Source organism: Zingiber officinale, chromosome 6A (assembly GCF_018446385.1).
Source record: "Zingiber officinale cultivar Zhangliang chromosome 6A, Zo_v1.1, whole genome shotgun sequence".
Classification (NCBI taxonomy): Eukaryota; Viridiplantae; Streptophyta; class Magnoliopsida; order Zingiberales; family Zingiberaceae; genus Zingiber; species Zingiber officinale.
The window spans coordinates 97,115,343-97,133,392 of record NC_055997.1 but is presented as its reverse complement, the minus strand read 5'-3'; the positions used below and the strand labels follow the sequence as shown (position 1 = coordinate 97,133,392).

Genomic DNA, 18,050 nt, shown 5'->3' with positions numbered 1-18,050 from the left:
CATTTCTTGTTCGCAACAGGATCCTAATAGGCGGATCAATCTGCATTAGTGTGTAGTTGGATTTCATTCAGGCAGCAAAAGTATGATAACACATGCAATTAAGTAGTCTTTAAAGCCTGCTAAAATTTTCTATATTTTCCCAAGTTGCAGGACAATTTACAAAAGATCACAAGCAGCACAAACCTTAGCAGAATAAACCAAAATTAAGTATAAACGCAACGAAGCGCATCCATTCACATTTGAGTACGATTTTTTTTTTCACGTCTAACTAACTCAATCTGCATTAGAAAGTTGCCTCTTTCGTTAGCTGAAGCAGAAAAGGAACAAAGCCCTAAGCAGAACATATAGGTAGTCCAAAGATCGTTTTTTTTTCTCTCTCTGTTATTAAGGATTTCGAGGAAACAATCGGAAAAAGAAAAAGAAAAAAAAACAAAAAAGTTCAATGTGCAGCGACCAGATCCACACCGAAAGCGTCCAAGAAGGGATCTGCAAGATCCGGAGACGAGGAGGCCAGATAGACGGACTTGGCGGGGGAAAGCTTCTTCCGCCTTGGAAATCGAGGGCCGTGCACCCTGGCGGCGAAGAAAGGGCGGAGCCCCTCGACCTGGGCAGGCGGCGCGGCACGGGCGGAAGGGAAGGGGGGCAGCGAGAGGTCGAGGAGCGCGAGCGAGGCGGATCTGGCGGTGCTGATCCTCTCGTCGCGGAGACGGGCGAGCGCGCCAGGCCTCAGGTACCGGTGCAGCCGCTCGTTGGTGGTTGGCGGCGGGGGCTTCGCGTTGGAGCTCCGGAATCTCTGATTCATCACGGACACTGAGGCGGAGGCGAGATCAGAGAGACGAATGAACTGTTTCCTCTTTGCTACGGAGGGCAAAGGCGAAGGCAAAGACAAAGGCAGGGCAAAAGGGGCGCGATTTCGAATATTTTAAGGGTGGAGTTGGATGCGAGAAAGGCGGGAGCATTGAGGAGGGAAAACGATAAGGCAGCGGATTTTAAAGGTTAAGGCGGGACTGTTGCTTTTCTTTTTCTGGTAGAATTTTACATAATCATCCTTTCAAATTATAAAATTACAAATTAGATCCTTTGAATTTAAGATAGATAAATAAGGATCTAATTGTTACAGCTGTTGGACGGGTCAATTCATAGATGGATCCAACAATTAAAGTTAGGGGCTTGAATTTAATGTAATAAATTATATATTATTATTAAAAATATAATAAATTATATAGATATATAACAAAAAAAAATTATTACATTATATTGTTCAAAGTTGTGCCCTACAAAATTTTGAAATATAAAATTTATTTATAATAGAATCTACATCTATATCTTTAGCTAAATTTCATTCAATATAGAGTGTCAATTGATATTCAAGAAAATCATCCTCTATTTTATTGTGAAGTGTCGTCTTCACATGCTTCATTACTAAAAAGATTCACTCAGTAATAATGGCAGAAACCGGTAACGTCAAAACAAGATGAACCAATCTAGTCAACATGATATAAACCTTTGATAGTCCACTTTCAGTCAATTACTGACACAACTCAACAAGTGTTGGAACCTTTAAATTTTGTGTCATATCAAGTTTATAATGTATCAATTCATACTCCAAAGTAGCGATGTCTTATAAAAGTGAAATCTTCATGATAAAACTTCTTTGCAAGTTTGCAAATATAAATACTGTTAATTGAGTCAAATAAATTTTTATAATCTAAAGTTGTACTAAGAGAAAGAAGTACCCCTGATGACTCATTGAATAGAGTATTTTACTTTATCAAGATGAAATCTATTGCTATATTAAAAACATCAAAATGGTAATAACGCACTGTAGTTTGCTGTCGAGATCGTCCAATCTTATATAGACAATCAAGGACAAGCATATCAATTTCATTTCTAAAAAAAAAAACTTTCACTTCATGAAAAAATTTTCTCACTCACATTCTCTAAGTTCTTGAAGGATAGTTTTGGTAGTAGAGATAAATATAATAATAGTTAAAATGTCTTGAGATTTTCTTTAAAGAATTTGACAAAGAATATCTGTTGTTCTCATAATTTTATGCATTAAGTGGAAAATAAACACAAATTCAAAACTTGTTTTGTTTTTATAAATTTCCCAAATTTTAGCTTTAGCTCTTCCATTTAAAGAATAGTCACCGAGAACTTTAAAAACTTTGCAAGTTGCGACATACATACTTATCAAACTTTTTACTGAGTCATAGTGAGAACTCCAACAAGTAGCTCATGCCCACTGCAAATCACCAATTTTATTGGCCCCACTTCTAGAATCACGTTCTCAAATTGCCAACATATGTTCGATTTCATTTCTTTATGCAGTATGTAACTCAGCAATGCGCTTAGTTAGTGTTGTAAACGAGCTGAGCCGAGTCGAGCTTTGGGATGTTCTAGCTTGTTTGATAAGGTAACCGAGTCTAGCTTAAAATGGACCAAGCTTTTGAAATGATTGTTCAAGCTTTGCTTGATTTATTTTTTATGAGCTTGAGCTTGGTTCATTTAGATGTTATCGAAATCTCAATTCAAGCTTGCTTGAGTTTGGTTTGATCTTGGCTTGAGCTTTGTTCGTTTAGATGTTATTGAGCTCTCAATTCAATGATTGTTTGAAACTTTTAGTTGTTTGATTGATTATTGAGCTTGATAATTTAAACTTATTTGTTTATTTTATTTTATTATTTCTTTAACCTATTATAAAGATTTTTTATTAATGAATATGGTTCATGAACATTATTCACGAATGTTGTGTTGGTGCATTTTGTACAAATGATCTAACTAAAGTTTTGATGAATGACAAGTGGATTAAAGTTAGAGTGTCTTGTGATCTAATTGCTTTACCAAGTGTGCAGCAGTTGACGAGTTTGGAGGACCTGACACTAGGTTGAAATTCAGCTAGGTCCGTAGGACCCAATAGCTGGTGCGAAGTCTAGATAGGTCCGTGGGACCCGATATCTGGCGAAAATTTAGGTTGGGTCTGCAGGACCTGATAATTGGCCAAAGTCCAGTTGGGTCCACGGGACCTGACAACTGGCGGGAAGACCTAGTAAGTAAGAGGTAAGCAACTGAAGGAGAGATCCGGTGAGGATGCATTCCTGATTGAGGGAACTGTAGGCCTCGGTCCAACTTAGGTTAATTTGTGAAACCTAAGTTGAGACTTTGACTAGATCTTGGTCTTAGGGAGACAGAATCTAATTAGTGCTATTATCTTGCTATATTGTATTAACTTTTTTTTACAAGATAAACATATTTTTTGTTGTATGGACTAACCCTTTTTGCAAGGAAGGAGTTGTTGAAAAAGGGAGTTCGGGCGCTCGAAAGGGATTCGGGCGCTTGGACTCCGAGTGCCCAGAGCTTGTCCGAGAGCCCGGAGTTAGTCCAGATGCCCGGAGCTGCCTTGCTCGGGCAGCTTGGCTAAGCACCCGGGCAGTTCGGGCGCCCAGGGTTGGTCCAAGTACTCAGATCAGAAAAGTTATCCAGAAGTTGAGTTGGAGCTGTTGGTTGCTACTCGGAAAACCTAGAGGTTCCACTGTACAAAAATTTTGTACAAAGGTCTGAACCTTTTCCTAGCTACCATGTGTTCTTTTAAATTAAATTTTGGATCGCCTGCGGAACTTAACACGTTTGATCCAGAACTTAATCTATTTGTTCTTTTAGGTTTTGACTTGGGTCTCCTGCGGAACTTAACACGTTCGACCCAAATCACCTTAAGTTATTAATTCCATTAAATATTAATTTTCATAATTGGTTCCCAGTACTGACGTGGCGAGGCACACGGCCTTCTTGGATATGGGAGCAACCACCACCGACTAGATAAAACCTTTTATAGAAAGCTAATATTTAATTTCCTAAAATAACTTTAGGTCAACCGAAAAGAACAATCAAATCACAAGGAAAAAAAACAAAGAAACACTATATCGAAAACAAATTCGAAACACTAGAATCGTATGCCTCTTGTATTTAGTATTATTTCCAAAAATAACTAGTATGATGCGGAAAGAAAAATTACTAGTTATACCTTTTAGAAAGACCTCTTGATCTTCTACCGTATTCCTCTTCTAACCTCGGACGTTATGTGGGCAACGATCTTCCGAGATGAGAACCACCAAGCACCTTCTTCTTCCTTACAAGTTTCGGCCATCAAAACTTCTCCTAGGATGAAGAGGTTCGACCACCACCACCATGCTCCAAGGGATGCTAGAAAAGAGGCTTCTTTTCTCTCCTTCTTCTCCTTCTTAGATCCGGCCACCAAAGCTATCTCCACCATGAGAAGGTTTCGGCCACACAAAGGAGAGGAGAGGAAAGAAAGGGCCGGCCACACCCAAGGAGAAAAGAGAGGAAAAATAGAATAGAGTCGTTCGCCTTGAAGCCTCCTCTACCCCCTCTTTTATAATCCTTGGTCTTGGCAAATAAGGAAAATTTAATAAAAACTTCTTTAATTCTTTTGCCATTGAAAAGGAAAATTTATTTAATTAAAATAATTTTCTCTTTTCAAATTATAATGGCCCGCCACTCTTCTCCCCAAAACAAGGAGAGTTTTAATTAAAACAAAAATTAAAACTTCCTAATTTGTTTCTAGAAATTTATAAAAATTTCTCCAATAATTTTAATCCCTTCATGATTGGTTAATAAAAATAAATTTTATAAATTAAAATCTTTCTTTTAAACATGTGGATAATTTCCAAAAAGAAAAGTTATCTCTAAAAATTAAAATCTCCTTTCAATCTACAAATAAGGAAAGATATTAAATCTTTTCTTAATCTTTTGTAGAAACTAATAAAAGAGAATTTTTAATTTTTAAACTTTCTTTTAAATCATGAATATAATTAAAAGGAAAGTTTTTACCAAAATTAAAATCAACCTTTTAATCTACAAATAAGGAAAGAGATTTTAACTCTTCTCTTAATCTTTTGTAGAATCTTATAAAAGGAATGATTTAAATTTTTAAACTCTCTTTTAAATTATATTATACACATAAGAAAAATTTTAAATTTTAAAATTCCTTTTTATTTAATAGGGCCGGCCACATGAATTCACCCATGAACATACCCATGGCCGGCCCTAGCTTGGTCTCCAAGCTAGCTTGGTCGACCCCTATAGGATGGGTAAGAAGTTGGGTATAGGTGGGTATAGTACTCTATAATTAAGAGGCTACGATAGGGACCGAGAGGAGGAATTGGTTTTGGTCTCCCGATAAAATTAAGCATCCCGTGCTCGCCCCGAACACACAACTTAATTTTATCAATAATAATTCATTCCACTAGAGAACTATTATTGAACTACCGCACCAATCCCAAATTACATTTTGGGCTCCTTCTTATCATGAGTGTGTTAGTCTCCCTGTGTTTAAGATAACAAATGTCCACTAATTAAGTAAGTTACTGACAACTCGCTTAATTAATATCTAGCTCCAAGAGTAGTACCACTCAACTTCATCGTCATGTCGGACTAAGTCCACCTGCAGGGTTTAACATGACAATCCTTATGAGCTCCTCTTGGGGACATTCTCAACCTAGATCACTAGGACACAGTTTCCTTCTATAATCAACAACACACACTATAAGTGATATCATTTCCCAACTTATCGGGCTTATTGATTTATTGAACTAAATCTCACCCATTGATAAATTAAAGAAATAAATATCAAATATATGTGCTTGTTATTATATTAGGATTAAGAGCACACACTTCCATAATAACTGAGGTCTTTGTTCCTTTATAAAGTCAGTATAAAAGGAACGACCTCAAATGGTCCTACTCAATACACTCTAAGTGTACTAGTGTAATTATATAGTTAAGATAAACTAATACCTAATTACACTACGACCTTCCAATGGTTTGTTCCTTTCCATCTTGGTCGTGAGCCACTGTTTATAATTTATAAGGAACCGATAACATGATCTTCTGTGTGTGACACCACACACCATGTTATCTACAATATAAATTAATTGAGCAACTACATTTATCATAAATGTAGAAATTTGACCAATGTGATTCTTATTTCTAGATAAATGTTCATACCAAAAGCTAGGCTTTTAGTATACACTCTAACAGGAGCACGATGACTGGCTGAACCCACGTCAACGGTCCAGGCGCCTGGAGGGGGATAAACTTGACGGATCAAGTTTCGACGAGAGATCACCATGTCAGCAGCGGTTTAAGTGCCTAGAGGGGTTCCAGGCACTTGGAATGAGCCTATATAAAGGTCTTCAACCAACAGCTTCACAACATCTGCTACAAGTTTCATTCTTACGTGCTGCTCCGACGATACCGAAAGGCTGCTCCGAAGTTCAAAGAATAAAAGATTTTAAATTTTCTTTCTATTTGTCAGTAACAATTAATTTTAGTTCTTGTACTTAATCTTTGTAACTCATTATTCGAATTGATAGCGATTTCCCAATGAAAGCACTCAAAGAGTGTGGGCCTTGGAGTAGGAGTCATCGAAAGCTCCGAACCAAGTAAAAAATTACTTGTGTAGTGCATACTTGCTTCTTCCTTCTAGTTTCATTTTCGTTCTTTCTTTTTCGTTGCGTAACTTATTTTAAATCATGATTTTCGATGAACGCTATTCACCTCCTCTAGTGTCTTAAGTATCCAACAAGTGGTATCAGAGCCAGGTTGGTTCTGAATTGGTACAATCACTAATGAGGCAAGGGGTGATTTTTAAAATTTCTTTTTGCTTTTTAAGCTTTTCGATATAGTCTAAATTGGTACAATTATCTCTTTGAACAAGATTTTTCATTGCAAAATACTTTTAATTGGTGCAACACCAATCAAGTTTTAATACTTTTATTATCTCCCACATTACTAATCCAAGACCTAGTCTTGGGATTTCTTTCTACTTTTCTTTGTGTGCAAGGTTCTATCTTAATGACCCAAAACAAGGGATACAACACTGTTCGCCCCCCCTCTTCAACAGGATGACTTCCCGTATTGGAAGAAACCGATGGAGGTGTACCTGAAGATCAACATCGATCAATGGTTCATTATTCGACGAGGATACAGGGCACCGATAGACGAAGCAACAAAAGTACCGATTGACCTAAAAAGATGGAATCCGAAAGACAAGAAAATGGCCCAGATTGACTCGAAGGCAATGAACACAATCAGTGTGGACTTACTAAGGAAGAACTAAACCGTGTTGACCCATTCAAGAACGCCAACGAGCTCTAAAACAAACTGATCGAATTACACAAAGGCACAGGTAATGCAAAGGTAACGAAGCGTGATTTATTATTAAATAATTTACTTAACATCAAAATGCAGGAAGAAGATAAGGTGACTTAGGATGAAGAGTCGGATATCGAAGATTGGAAGCATTACAACTATCGAGCTAATGACAACCGAACCGGAATCAGAAAGCGAGACGGAACAAGACGACGAGTCCGAAGACGAATCAAGCCACAAGTCCACACTTGTTTCTGAAAGTTCGAACAAGGTATCATCTATCTTAACTGCTAAGTTTTTTAAAATAATTACACGTCTCAATAAAAAATTAATAAAATTTGGAAAACAAAATAACTCACTCTTTAAGGAAAACCAACACCTTAAGGAACAATTAAACTTCCAAAAAGAAAACACTAACTCAACTCAAGTCGAAAGACTTGAAGAAGAAAACTCTAAATTGAAAGCTGAAGTAATCAATTTAAAAGATTTGTTAAAAAAAATTCACAACTAGATCCAAGTGCCTAAATATGATATTTGAATCACAAAGAGCTGTGTACAATAAGTCCAAACTAAGATACAAGTCCAACTCGACTAACAAAACCTTCATATCTCTAGTCACTCAAACTACGAGTAAAACCAAAGCCTGAGTTCCGAAAGCATGCCTAACCACGCAAGTAAGACTCAATTAATTCTATATGCCTAAAAATAAAATACACAACCTAAAATCAAACCAAAATAAACCTTCAAAGATAAAATCCAAACTAAAGAATAAAATAAAATAAAAAATTAAACCTAAATTAAATAAATACTGATCCTGTCCAAAAGTTAAAGAGATGGAAAGTCGGGGATGTGGCGCTCCCGCTGACCGCCTGTAGACTCTGCTTGGACCTGCAACACAAACTACGTCAGTGTCAAGCCAGGGAAGGGGTCACCGACGTTGACCCTCCGACGCTTAAGTCAGTCACCGACGATGAAGTAGAAAGTGGAGCAACAAGAAGACTGTAGCGTAAACAGTGAATATCACATAGCTCCACCAATGCTTGGACCCCCCTTTATATAGAGATACGGTAGCACGCTTGTATGCTTCCCAAGGTAGGCATGCTTCTCAAAGTTTTTCTGAAAAGACTTGTCAGTAAAGTATCCCTGACATACTACCTTAACAGGCCGAGCATATCTCTGAAGGATGTCCACTATCGAGACCTGCTGCCAGGCCGAGCGGAGTAGCCGCTCGACCGAAGTTGAACTCTGTCGATATCAGGCTTAGATGTCTGGCTGAGCGGGGTAGCCGCTTGGCCGAAGTTCCATCTGCCAATGCCAAATATTGGTGCCTTGACGAGTGGGGAAGCCACTTGGGCGGCTTCTACATATTGTCTTCATTGAGCGTCAGTCATTTGACTTCTCCATGTGTTAAAGGCGGCGGTGGATCAGGGCCTCTCCCCCAGTCGGGGCATGCTTCACCCAACCGTCCGATGCCATCTACGCCATATTACAACGATTCTCCACCTGCCGACCAAAGAGTGGTGCAAGTCGGCAGGCGCTTCATCCCGAGCCCCTGAGCACCAGATCATCATCCAAGGGTCGCTTGCCCAAATATGAGCGGATGCCCGAGCCCATGCGACGATGATGCCTCTGGGGGCGCTCGCGAATAACCACACTCAGATGTTTGTTGGGGTAAGTGTTAACATTCTTTTTAGTCCATTTCCGTTTGGCACTTATATTCTCTTTGTTGCTTGCAGTACTGGGTGGAGAGTCTAGCCATGTGCTAAAGGCTCGCATTTTTGGAGGAGGAAATGAAGAAGATGAAGGCGTCGAGCGACCAATCCTCTGCCGCTTAAGAGTAGACGAACGCTGAGGTGGCCAAACTGCGAGCTGATCTAGCGAAGAGCACAAAACTACTCGAGGTCGAACGGGAAAAGAGTTCAGGATAGGCCACTCTTTTGGCTTGGCTCAATAAGCAGGTCACCACCTTCGATAATAAAATTGAGTCGGCCAATGCGAGGAAGAATCGGGCCATCGAAGACCTCGAGTTGAAGAATAAGGGGGCACGTGCCCTCGCCCTAAAACTCAAGGAAGTTGAGGATTTCCTGGTTGCCGAGCGGAACATCCGGTCAGTCAAAGAAGTTGCCCTTCGCAGCCAACTTGCCGACAAAGATAATGCGCTGGCCACCATGAAGGATGAGCTGGAGGCCTTCCGAGAGGCATTGAAGACTTATCAGGATGCCGAGGCTGGCGGTTTGAGGCGGTAAGGAAGAATTATATTCGCTCGGATGCGTTCAATGACAAGATTATCGACCGGACACTCCGCCTGTTCAACCTGGCGATCGACGGGGCGACCAACCAGCTTAGAGAAGGTGACTACCTGCCGGTAGCTCTGACCAGTAGCATCATCAGTCGAGATAAACTTACTGCGTCACTGCCTGACGACGCCCTAAACTACCTTGAGTGAGGCCGAGAGTCCCTGTAAAATTTATATACAATTTTTGAAGTCTCAATGAATGCTTGTCCTTTCGGACGAGTTTTATCTTCTTGTATGTTTTTTTTACTCCCCTTTTCTTTGAGCATTGTATGAATTCGTGGCCTCGTGACTCCGATCGTCCATGATTAATCTATCCAGCCGACCGATCCCTATTGTATTCAGTTTCGTCATGATCCTATGAACTTTTGATCGATCCTGGGAACGTCTTGAAGAATAGTGCCGAACGGTCACTATATTTTGAAGACATAGGATTTTGAGTAGCCGACGCTTGCCCTCATTGAGCCAAGGGTTTAAGGTTGCTGCTAGACCATTGAAGAAGATTAGGCGAACACTAGGGTTTAAGGTCGCCGCTCGACCGTCGATGTGATCCCGGGTTTAAGGTCGTTGCTTGACCGTTGATGTGATCCCGGGTTTAAGGTCGCCGCTCGACCGTTGGTGGAGACAAGAGCTTAAGGTCGCCGCTTGACCTTTGGTGGAAACAAGAGTTTAAGGTCTCCGCTCGACCGTTGATGGAGACAAACATTTAAGGTCGTCGCTCGACCATTGGTGGAGACAAGCGTTTAAAGTTGCCACTCGATCGTTGGTGGAGATAAGCGTTTAAGGTCTCCGTTCGACCGTTGGTGTATACCAGAGTTTAAGGTCACCGCTCGACCGTTGGTGGAGACAAGCGTTTAAGGTCGCCACTCGACCGTTGGTGGAGACAAGCGTTTAAGGTCGCCGCTCGACTATTGGTGGAGACGAGCATTTAAGGTCGCCACTCGACCGTTGGTGTATAGTCGAGTTTAACATTGCCGCTCGACCGTTGGTAGAGACAAGCGTTTAAGGTCACCGTTCGACCGTTGGTGTATACTCGAGTTTAAGGTCGTCGCTCGACCGTTGGTGAAGACAAGCGTTTAAGGTCGTCGCTCGACCGTTGGTGGAGACAAGCATTTAAGATCGCTGCTCGACCGTTGGTGTAGACAAGCGTTTAAAGTCGTCGCTCGACCGTTGGTGGAGACAAGCATTTAAGGTCGTCGCTCGACTGTTGGTGGAGACAAGCGTTTAAGGTCGCTGCTCGACCGTTGGTGTATACCCGAGTTTAACATCGCCGCTCGACTGTTGGTGTATACCCGAGTTTAAGGTCGCTGCTTGACCATTGGTGGAAATAAGCGTTTAAGGTCACCGCTTGATCATTTGTAAGATATCGACAAATTTAAATAAATAGGTTATTTGGGAAATAGCCTTATAGAATTTCTCCGGAATTCTTAGAAATTTTCTTGGGAATTTTTTGGAGCTCGTACGACGGGTTTTGAGGGGACGAATTGACAGGTTCGGATAAAGCCTATTTTGGATACCTATTTAAGTGAGGAAATGTTAATATATAAATTCGTTTCCTTTATTATTCCTCCCCAACCCAAATCGCCAAACTCGAGCCTTCTTCTTCCTCTCTTCCCCGATCTCCCATCTCTTCCTTCTCTGTTCTCTCTCGCAGACGAGTGACGTCGACGGGAGCGAGGCTCCAGCTCCGGTGATCTTCTCTTCCGGCATCGACACCCATTGAGCTCAGATCTGACCGATGTTTTTCTCTCCGGGCCGCATCACAGCATCGCATCTCCTCTAGCTGGATGCCGACGCCACTAGATCGATCCAGATCCACTTGATCGCCGGTGTAGGTAAGCTAGCTTTAACCGAATCTTCTTCTTCTTTGGATTTCCTCCTACTCGTGCCCTAGAACATTTGGTGATTCTTCTTCTTCTCTTGATTATTTCCGAACCATGCCCTAGGTTCGTTGTCGGTGCTTTGCATTCGGATCACTACTTCGTGTGAGCAGATCTTCGATCAGGAAGGGGGTCCTAGCCTTAGCCCTAGCCTCAAACCTCCTCTGTTCTTGATATCGTGCCCTAGCTCCGAACTTCGCCTCCTCTTCATAGAAATGGGGTTTCGACAGTGAGACAGCGCCTCCAGCAATTTCTCTATCTCTGCCCGAATGATCATATTTTGCTCTGCACTGAAGTCCCTCTTTCTTTGCTTCATTGGCCGAGCGTCCGGTCGGACATGAAGCTCGTGCTGAGCCACGCTCGGGGAGATACCGAGAAGTTCTTGTGTCGACCAGGCGAACACATCATGATTTTGTCTAAGGCAGGCAACCAACTCTGCCTTCTTCTCCACCTCCAAGTCGGCAGCAATAAAGGTGGTTGCTTCTGCTCGGCTGCGGTAGATCTGAACCTCCTCCTTTTCTTCATATACCAATGTAGGAGGCTTTTCCATGATTGCGTTCACCTCCAAGCGCGGATTCTTCCAAGTGCTCCTCGCCTCGGGCTTGACCATCTCGATGTAGCATCGCCGAGCGACCGGCTGATCACCTTTGACCTCTCCCACCCGATCATTGTTAGTTAGAACCCTAGAGCCAATCATTTGATGATTGTATGGACTCATGTATATCATATTCATGTATATATATTAAGGCATTTGGTTTTTGGTTATTATGCTTATTTGTATTAGTGCCAGATAAAATAAGTATAGTAACGTCCTAGAGTAGAAATGTTCTTACCTATATCAATTGATTGGTTGAATCGATAGTGAGATGATATAGGGAACACTACTCTAAATCATTCCTAGTCAAGTATTAACATTCAGGGACAATGTTAATACAATAAGACTAGCATGTAGGTCAGCTCGATGACTTGATCTCACAAGTCATGGATATAGAGATATCAAGCTGACACATGGGTATGCATTAGAGAATGTATACTGAATGACCCGCCATGAGAAAGTATCATGGATCGTTATATGAGTGTCATATATTTTCTCATGTGGCTATTAGTATGACTATTAGTCCTTTGACTTGAAGTCACCATGGATCTCTACATAAGGAGTTATGTACTTTGGTTTCGTCAAACGTCACCCGTAACTGGGTGGACTATAAAGGCGATTACTGGGTATATAACGAATTATGTAGAGGGATGTGAGTGATGTAGATGGGATCTATCCCTCCCATATGATGGGAGCGACATCGGTATTCTTGATAGAGTTAGACCACGAAGTGCATGACCATGCCCAAATGAGTCAACATTAGATGTTGAGCTCATTTGATCGAGTGAGTCTACTTGGAGTTCAAGATTTAGATTGATTAGAGGATGACACGGTCTATGCCTCACATTGATCAATCTAGATGTCTAGGACAGAAGGACAATGTCACATATTTTGTGAGGAGTCACAATTGGTAGTCACAAGGTGATGTCGGATCTCGACATTCTTGTAACTTGGGTAGTAATGATGTGTTGCTAGATACCGCTCATTACTTATGCTCCTAAATGGGTTTAGGGCATTGCCAACGTTACAAGAACCTATAGGGTCACACACTAAGGACAATTAGATGGAGATTTGGTTCATATGATGAACCAAGAGGATTAGATTCATTTGATGAATCATATTGGATTAACAGTAATCCAAATTGGGCTAATTGAGTTAGACTCAAGTTGATTCATGTATTCAATGAGTCTAATTTAGATTATGACTCATTAAATAAACTTAATTTAATGAATTAGATTCATTATATTAAGTTGACTTGAATCATATGGTTGGATTAGATCAACCATGAGAGAGATTTGATCAAGTTTGACTTGATTTGAGAGGAAGAGAAAAAGTCATGTTTGACTTGACTTTTTGCCACATCACTAGTGAGTTGGCAAGATGTGGACCAATAGGATTGCTCCACATCATCAATGTGTGCCACCTCATGGAGGTTACAAGCCTCCATAGCATTTAATGTGGTCGGCCCACATTAAATGAGGAGGTTACACTTGTTGCCATGTTATTTAGTGAGGTGGCAAGATGTGGACCAATAGTGTTGATTCACATCATCCTAGAGTGCCACCTCATGGGGGTTACAACTCTTAATGGTCTCCACATTAATTGAAATTAATGTGGGGGTTACACCTCCTAGAGTGGCCGGCCACTTGATGGCTAAGGGGTTGTTTTGAATTTCCTCTCATTTGATTTCATTCACTCTTCTTCTCCCTTGGGTGCTCTCTCTTCTCCTTCTCCCATTCCTTGGCCGAACACTCCATTGGTGCTAGCACACCTTGTGTTTTGGTCATCTCCTTCTACTTGTGTCCGTGTGGATACATATAGAGGTTGTCTACTTTGACAACTAGAGATCCGGCGACATCTTGGACAAGCGGGAACGCGAAGGGCTTCGCTACAAGGGTAATGATCTTAACTTTAGTGTAGATCTAAAGTTTTTACAAACTCGTACAAGAAAAAGGTTTTTCGAAAAATTTTGTTTACGAATCTTTGCACGAGATCCATGGCTTTGGGTGACTCGGGGTTTCCGCGACGCGAAAAAGCGGTTTTCGCGGCCCGACGAACCCAGCAGTCATCTACCAGGAACTTGATTTTTTGGCAGTAAGTAGATACTACCGCCCGGAACTCATTGAGGATCGGTCGACCCAAGATAATGTTGTAGGCCGACAGTGCATCTACCACGATAAAGTTTGTGGTTCTGGTTCTCCTCAATGATTCTTCCCCGAGCGAGATGGCCAGTCGGGCCTGTTAGAGCGGCAGCACTTCATTGCCCACAAAATCATAAAGAGTGGTTGTCATAGGCAGCAGCTCATTCTAATCAATTTGTAATTGATCGAACACCTTCTTAAAAATAATATTCACCGAACTCCCTGTATCAACAAAAGTCTGGTGAATAGTGTAATTAGCGATTACTGCTAGGATGATCTGTACGTTGTCGTGAGGGATCTCAACTTCCTCCAAGTTGCTGGAGCCGAAGATGATTTCGGGCCCTTCGACCTTCTCCTTGCTACATCCCACCGTGTGGATCTCTAGCCGCTGAGCGTATGACTTCCTCGCTCGATTGGAGTCACCGTCGGTCGGCCCACCGGCAATCATGCCTATCTTCCCCCGGGATGCATTGTTTCTGTTTTCTTCTTCCTGAGCGGAGGGTCTATTTCGTTAGGTCGGGACTCGTGAGGGATCCGCGCCATCCCTCCACTGATGTTGATGGTGCCGCTCGGGCGCCCTTCTTTCGTGCTTGGTGGATCGATGTCTTTATCGCTGATCGGGAGAAGGAGATCGACGGCGGTATCCTCTTGGAGCCGGTCGGCTGACAATTGATGTCAGACCGCAACAATCACACGTGTTGTGGGTCGTCGACTGATGGAAAGAACAAAACATCGGTGTCCACACCTTACCTTTTTCCGCCTTCTACCGATAGGAAGCCATATGTTGTACAACATGTGTCCTGGTCTCCTAGTGCGGTCGCGCTCTTTCAACCCCTTAGGCGGCTGATGGTTGCTTGATGGTCGGCGCTCGATCGTCACCGAGGGCTCGGCTGGCGCCTCTTTTCTTCTCGCCGCTTGGGCTTCTTCCACATTTATATATTTGTTGGACTTCCTGAGCATGTGGTTGAAGTCCCTGGGCGGCTTCCTGATGAGCGATCGAAAGAAGTCTCCATCGACGAGCCCTTGAGTAAAGGCGTTCATCATTGTCTCAGATGAGACCGAGGGGATGTCCATGGCTACTTGATTGAAACGCTGTATGTATGCTCGGAGCGTTTCCTTGGGCCCTTGCTTTAGGGCAAAGTGGGTGACGCTCGTCTTCTGATAGCGTCTTGCTGGCGAACTAATGCTGGAATGCGGCTCAGAAGTCTTTGAAGCTCAGTATTGAGCCATCTGGTAGTCTTAGGAACCAACGTTGCGCCGATCCAAAGAGGGTAGTGGGGAAGACTCGGCACTTCACTCCATCTGTATACTGGTGCAGCGTAGCTTCATTATCAAACCTATCCAGATGATCATCTTGATCGGTCAACCCATTGTATGTCCCAATCGCCAGCGGGGTATAGTGTTTAGGTAAAGGGTCTTGTAAGATCCCCTCCGAGAACTTCCGGTTGATCCGTTCGGGCGACGCGTTGCTTCGGGGAGACGCGCCCTTTCATGCGTCCTGAATGGGAGCATCATCCGAAGACGATCCCTGTTCTTGATTCGCCTGGGTTATTTCTGAGGGAGTTTGGAACAAGGTACGAGGGAAGGGGATTGATGCGAGTGACGCTTCCCCCTGTGTGCTGGTTAGCCTTCTGTTCTACCCCCATATGGAGATTTGCTCTACTTGGTCTTCTTGCCCCGCTCATCTGCCAGCCCCCGATGTTGCATGCTGTGGCGCTAGTCGATCGGCTAATACTTGTTGTTGCTGCTGCTCGATCATCTTTACTGCTCGGGCTTGCACAAGCATGTCGAGCTCTTCTTGAGTGAGCGTCATGATGGTAAGTCGTCCAGCGTCCTCCATCTTCTTAGGTCGGATTAGGGCTGTGCAAAAAAACCGACAAATCGAAAATCGGACCGGAACCGGTAGCTTACCGGTTCCGGTTTACCGGTTAACCGGTTAATCGGTTCTAATCGGTTCCGATTAATCGATTTTTACCGGTTTACTAGTTGGTTCCCGGTTTTGGATTTTTTTTACCGGTTTAACCGGTAAACCGGTAAAACTAGGCACCAACCGGTATATCATAGGGTCTTCCTCTTACCAAGACGAAGTCTAGCTGTCTTATTGATCCTTCGACGACTTGTGCTTTGTGTTGTTGCTCCTTGAGCACCATGGCAGCAAAAATCAGAGGAAGAGGAAGACGAAGTCTAGCTGTCTTATTGATTATTGCAGGAGGAAGCGCGAGAGAAGGAAGGGACGATCCAAATCGAGAGCAAAAAGGAAGCAGTGACTGATCTGGCAAAGTTTTTGAACCGATTCAGAAAATCTTCAATCTGAATGGGGATAATAAACTTGAAATTTGCATCAAACACACCAATGTTGACAACAACAAAAAAAACTAAATAATACTTACATTCATCCTTCCAGCTACTTTTGAATTAAATATCTTATAAATCCAGCAACCTTCAAAAAGACTAGCACATAAACCCTTTCTCCACAATGTCTCCACCGACGACAGCTGAGGTAAAATAAGGGAAGGAAATAAATATAATAAAAAAACACATGTTGCAATGAATATTGTCAGAAAAAAAACACTTCTTTGCAAAGACTGAATTAAAAGATGAAGAACGTGTGCTTGGACTTGTTAGAATGCATAAAGAGGAAAATAACTTGAAGACATGTGAGAACAAACTTTGGTTAAACAATTGATTTATTCGTCAAAGTTAACAACAAATGACAATATTAATCAAAGCAAGCAATAAATCATGTGTTCCAGCTATTTTTTATATTTGGTTGTAAACTTAGATATTCCTTAGATTTCTATTCTTTTAGTAATACATATTCTTATCACCTCGAAGCAGATTTTATCGCCCAAACTCTCTCTCTCCGCTCTCGAGCGCAGACTTCGCAAGGTAACTCTCTGTCACTGCCTTGTTTTTTTTCTCGCTCCCTTTTAAGCCTCGCCTTCCATCTTCCTGCGTTGGGTCTGATCGATCGAATTAAACCCACCGATTTAGTCAGATCACCATCTACTATTCTGATTTAGTTAATTAGTTTGTAAAAAAAAAGCCCAATAACCCACTTCACTAAGTACACTTACCCCAGCCCAATGGTCTTTATCGGTTCTCGATTGGAACCGGTTAACCGACCGGAACTGGTTCAACCGAAACCGATAGAACCGGTAAGATACCGGTCGGTTAACTGGTTTTAAATAAACCATGGTAAACCGGAATTAACCAGAACCGATAAACTGGTTAACCGACCGATTGAACAGGCCTAGGTCGGATGCAGACTACGTTCCCATAGATGGCGCTAAATATGATCCTGTCCGAAATTTGAAGAGATGGAAGCCGGGGATGTGGTGCTCCCGCTGACCACCTGTAGACTCCGCTCGGACCTGCAACACAAATTATATCAGTGCCGAGCCAGGGAAGGAGTCCCCGGCGTTGGCCCTCAGACGCTCAAGTCAGTCACCGACGATGAAGTAGAAAGCGGAGCAACAAGAAGATTGTAACGCAAACATTGAATATCGCATACCTCCGCCGATGCTTGGACCTCCCTTTATATAGAGCTTCGGTAGTGCGCGTGCATGCTTTCCAAGGTGGACATGCTTCTCAAAGTTTTTCCTAAAAAAACTTGTCAATAAAGTGTCCCTGACACAACACCTTAACGGGCCGAGCATATCTCTGAAGTGATAGTGGAAGCTTTCGCCGTACGATATTCTGGCTGTCCATGCCTAGTGTCGGCGGCACCAACTCCCAAAATGATGCCCATGGATATCAGTGTACTGTACTACTAGGCCGAGCGGGTTAGCCGCTCGGCTAGAGTTTCGCCGCTCTGGTGCCCCTTCCCGTCGGCCAAAACCTTGCTACTCCCGTGTGTGTGTCCAGTTGACCGAAGTTCTACTCTACCACTGTCGAGACCTGCTGCTAGGCCGAGCGGGGTAGCCACTCGGCCGAAGTTGAACTCTGTCAATGTCAGGCTCGGATGTCTG

At 42.5% G+C, this 18,050-nt stretch overlaps 1 protein-coding gene across 1 annotated transcript; it reads right to left on the bottom strand.

Moving 5' to 3' along the window:
* Nucleotides 1-284: 284 nt before the first annotated feature.
* On the bottom strand, nucleotides 285-887 carry LOC121994218. The gene has a single exon (XM_042548327.1). It carries the CDS (start codon nucleotides 800-802, stop codon nucleotides 440-442), a length of 363 nt encoding a protein of 120 aa, XP_042404261.1. The 5' UTR covers nucleotides 803-887; the 3' UTR covers nucleotides 285-439.
* Nucleotides 888-18,050: the final 17,163 nt, after the last annotated feature.

Bases quoted from the DNA above. Each gene is read 5' to 3' on its own strand.
- LOC121994218 (XM_042548327.1), bottom strand. From the start codon at position 802: ATGAATCAGAGATTCCGGAGCTCCAACGCGAAGCCCCCGCCGCCAACC.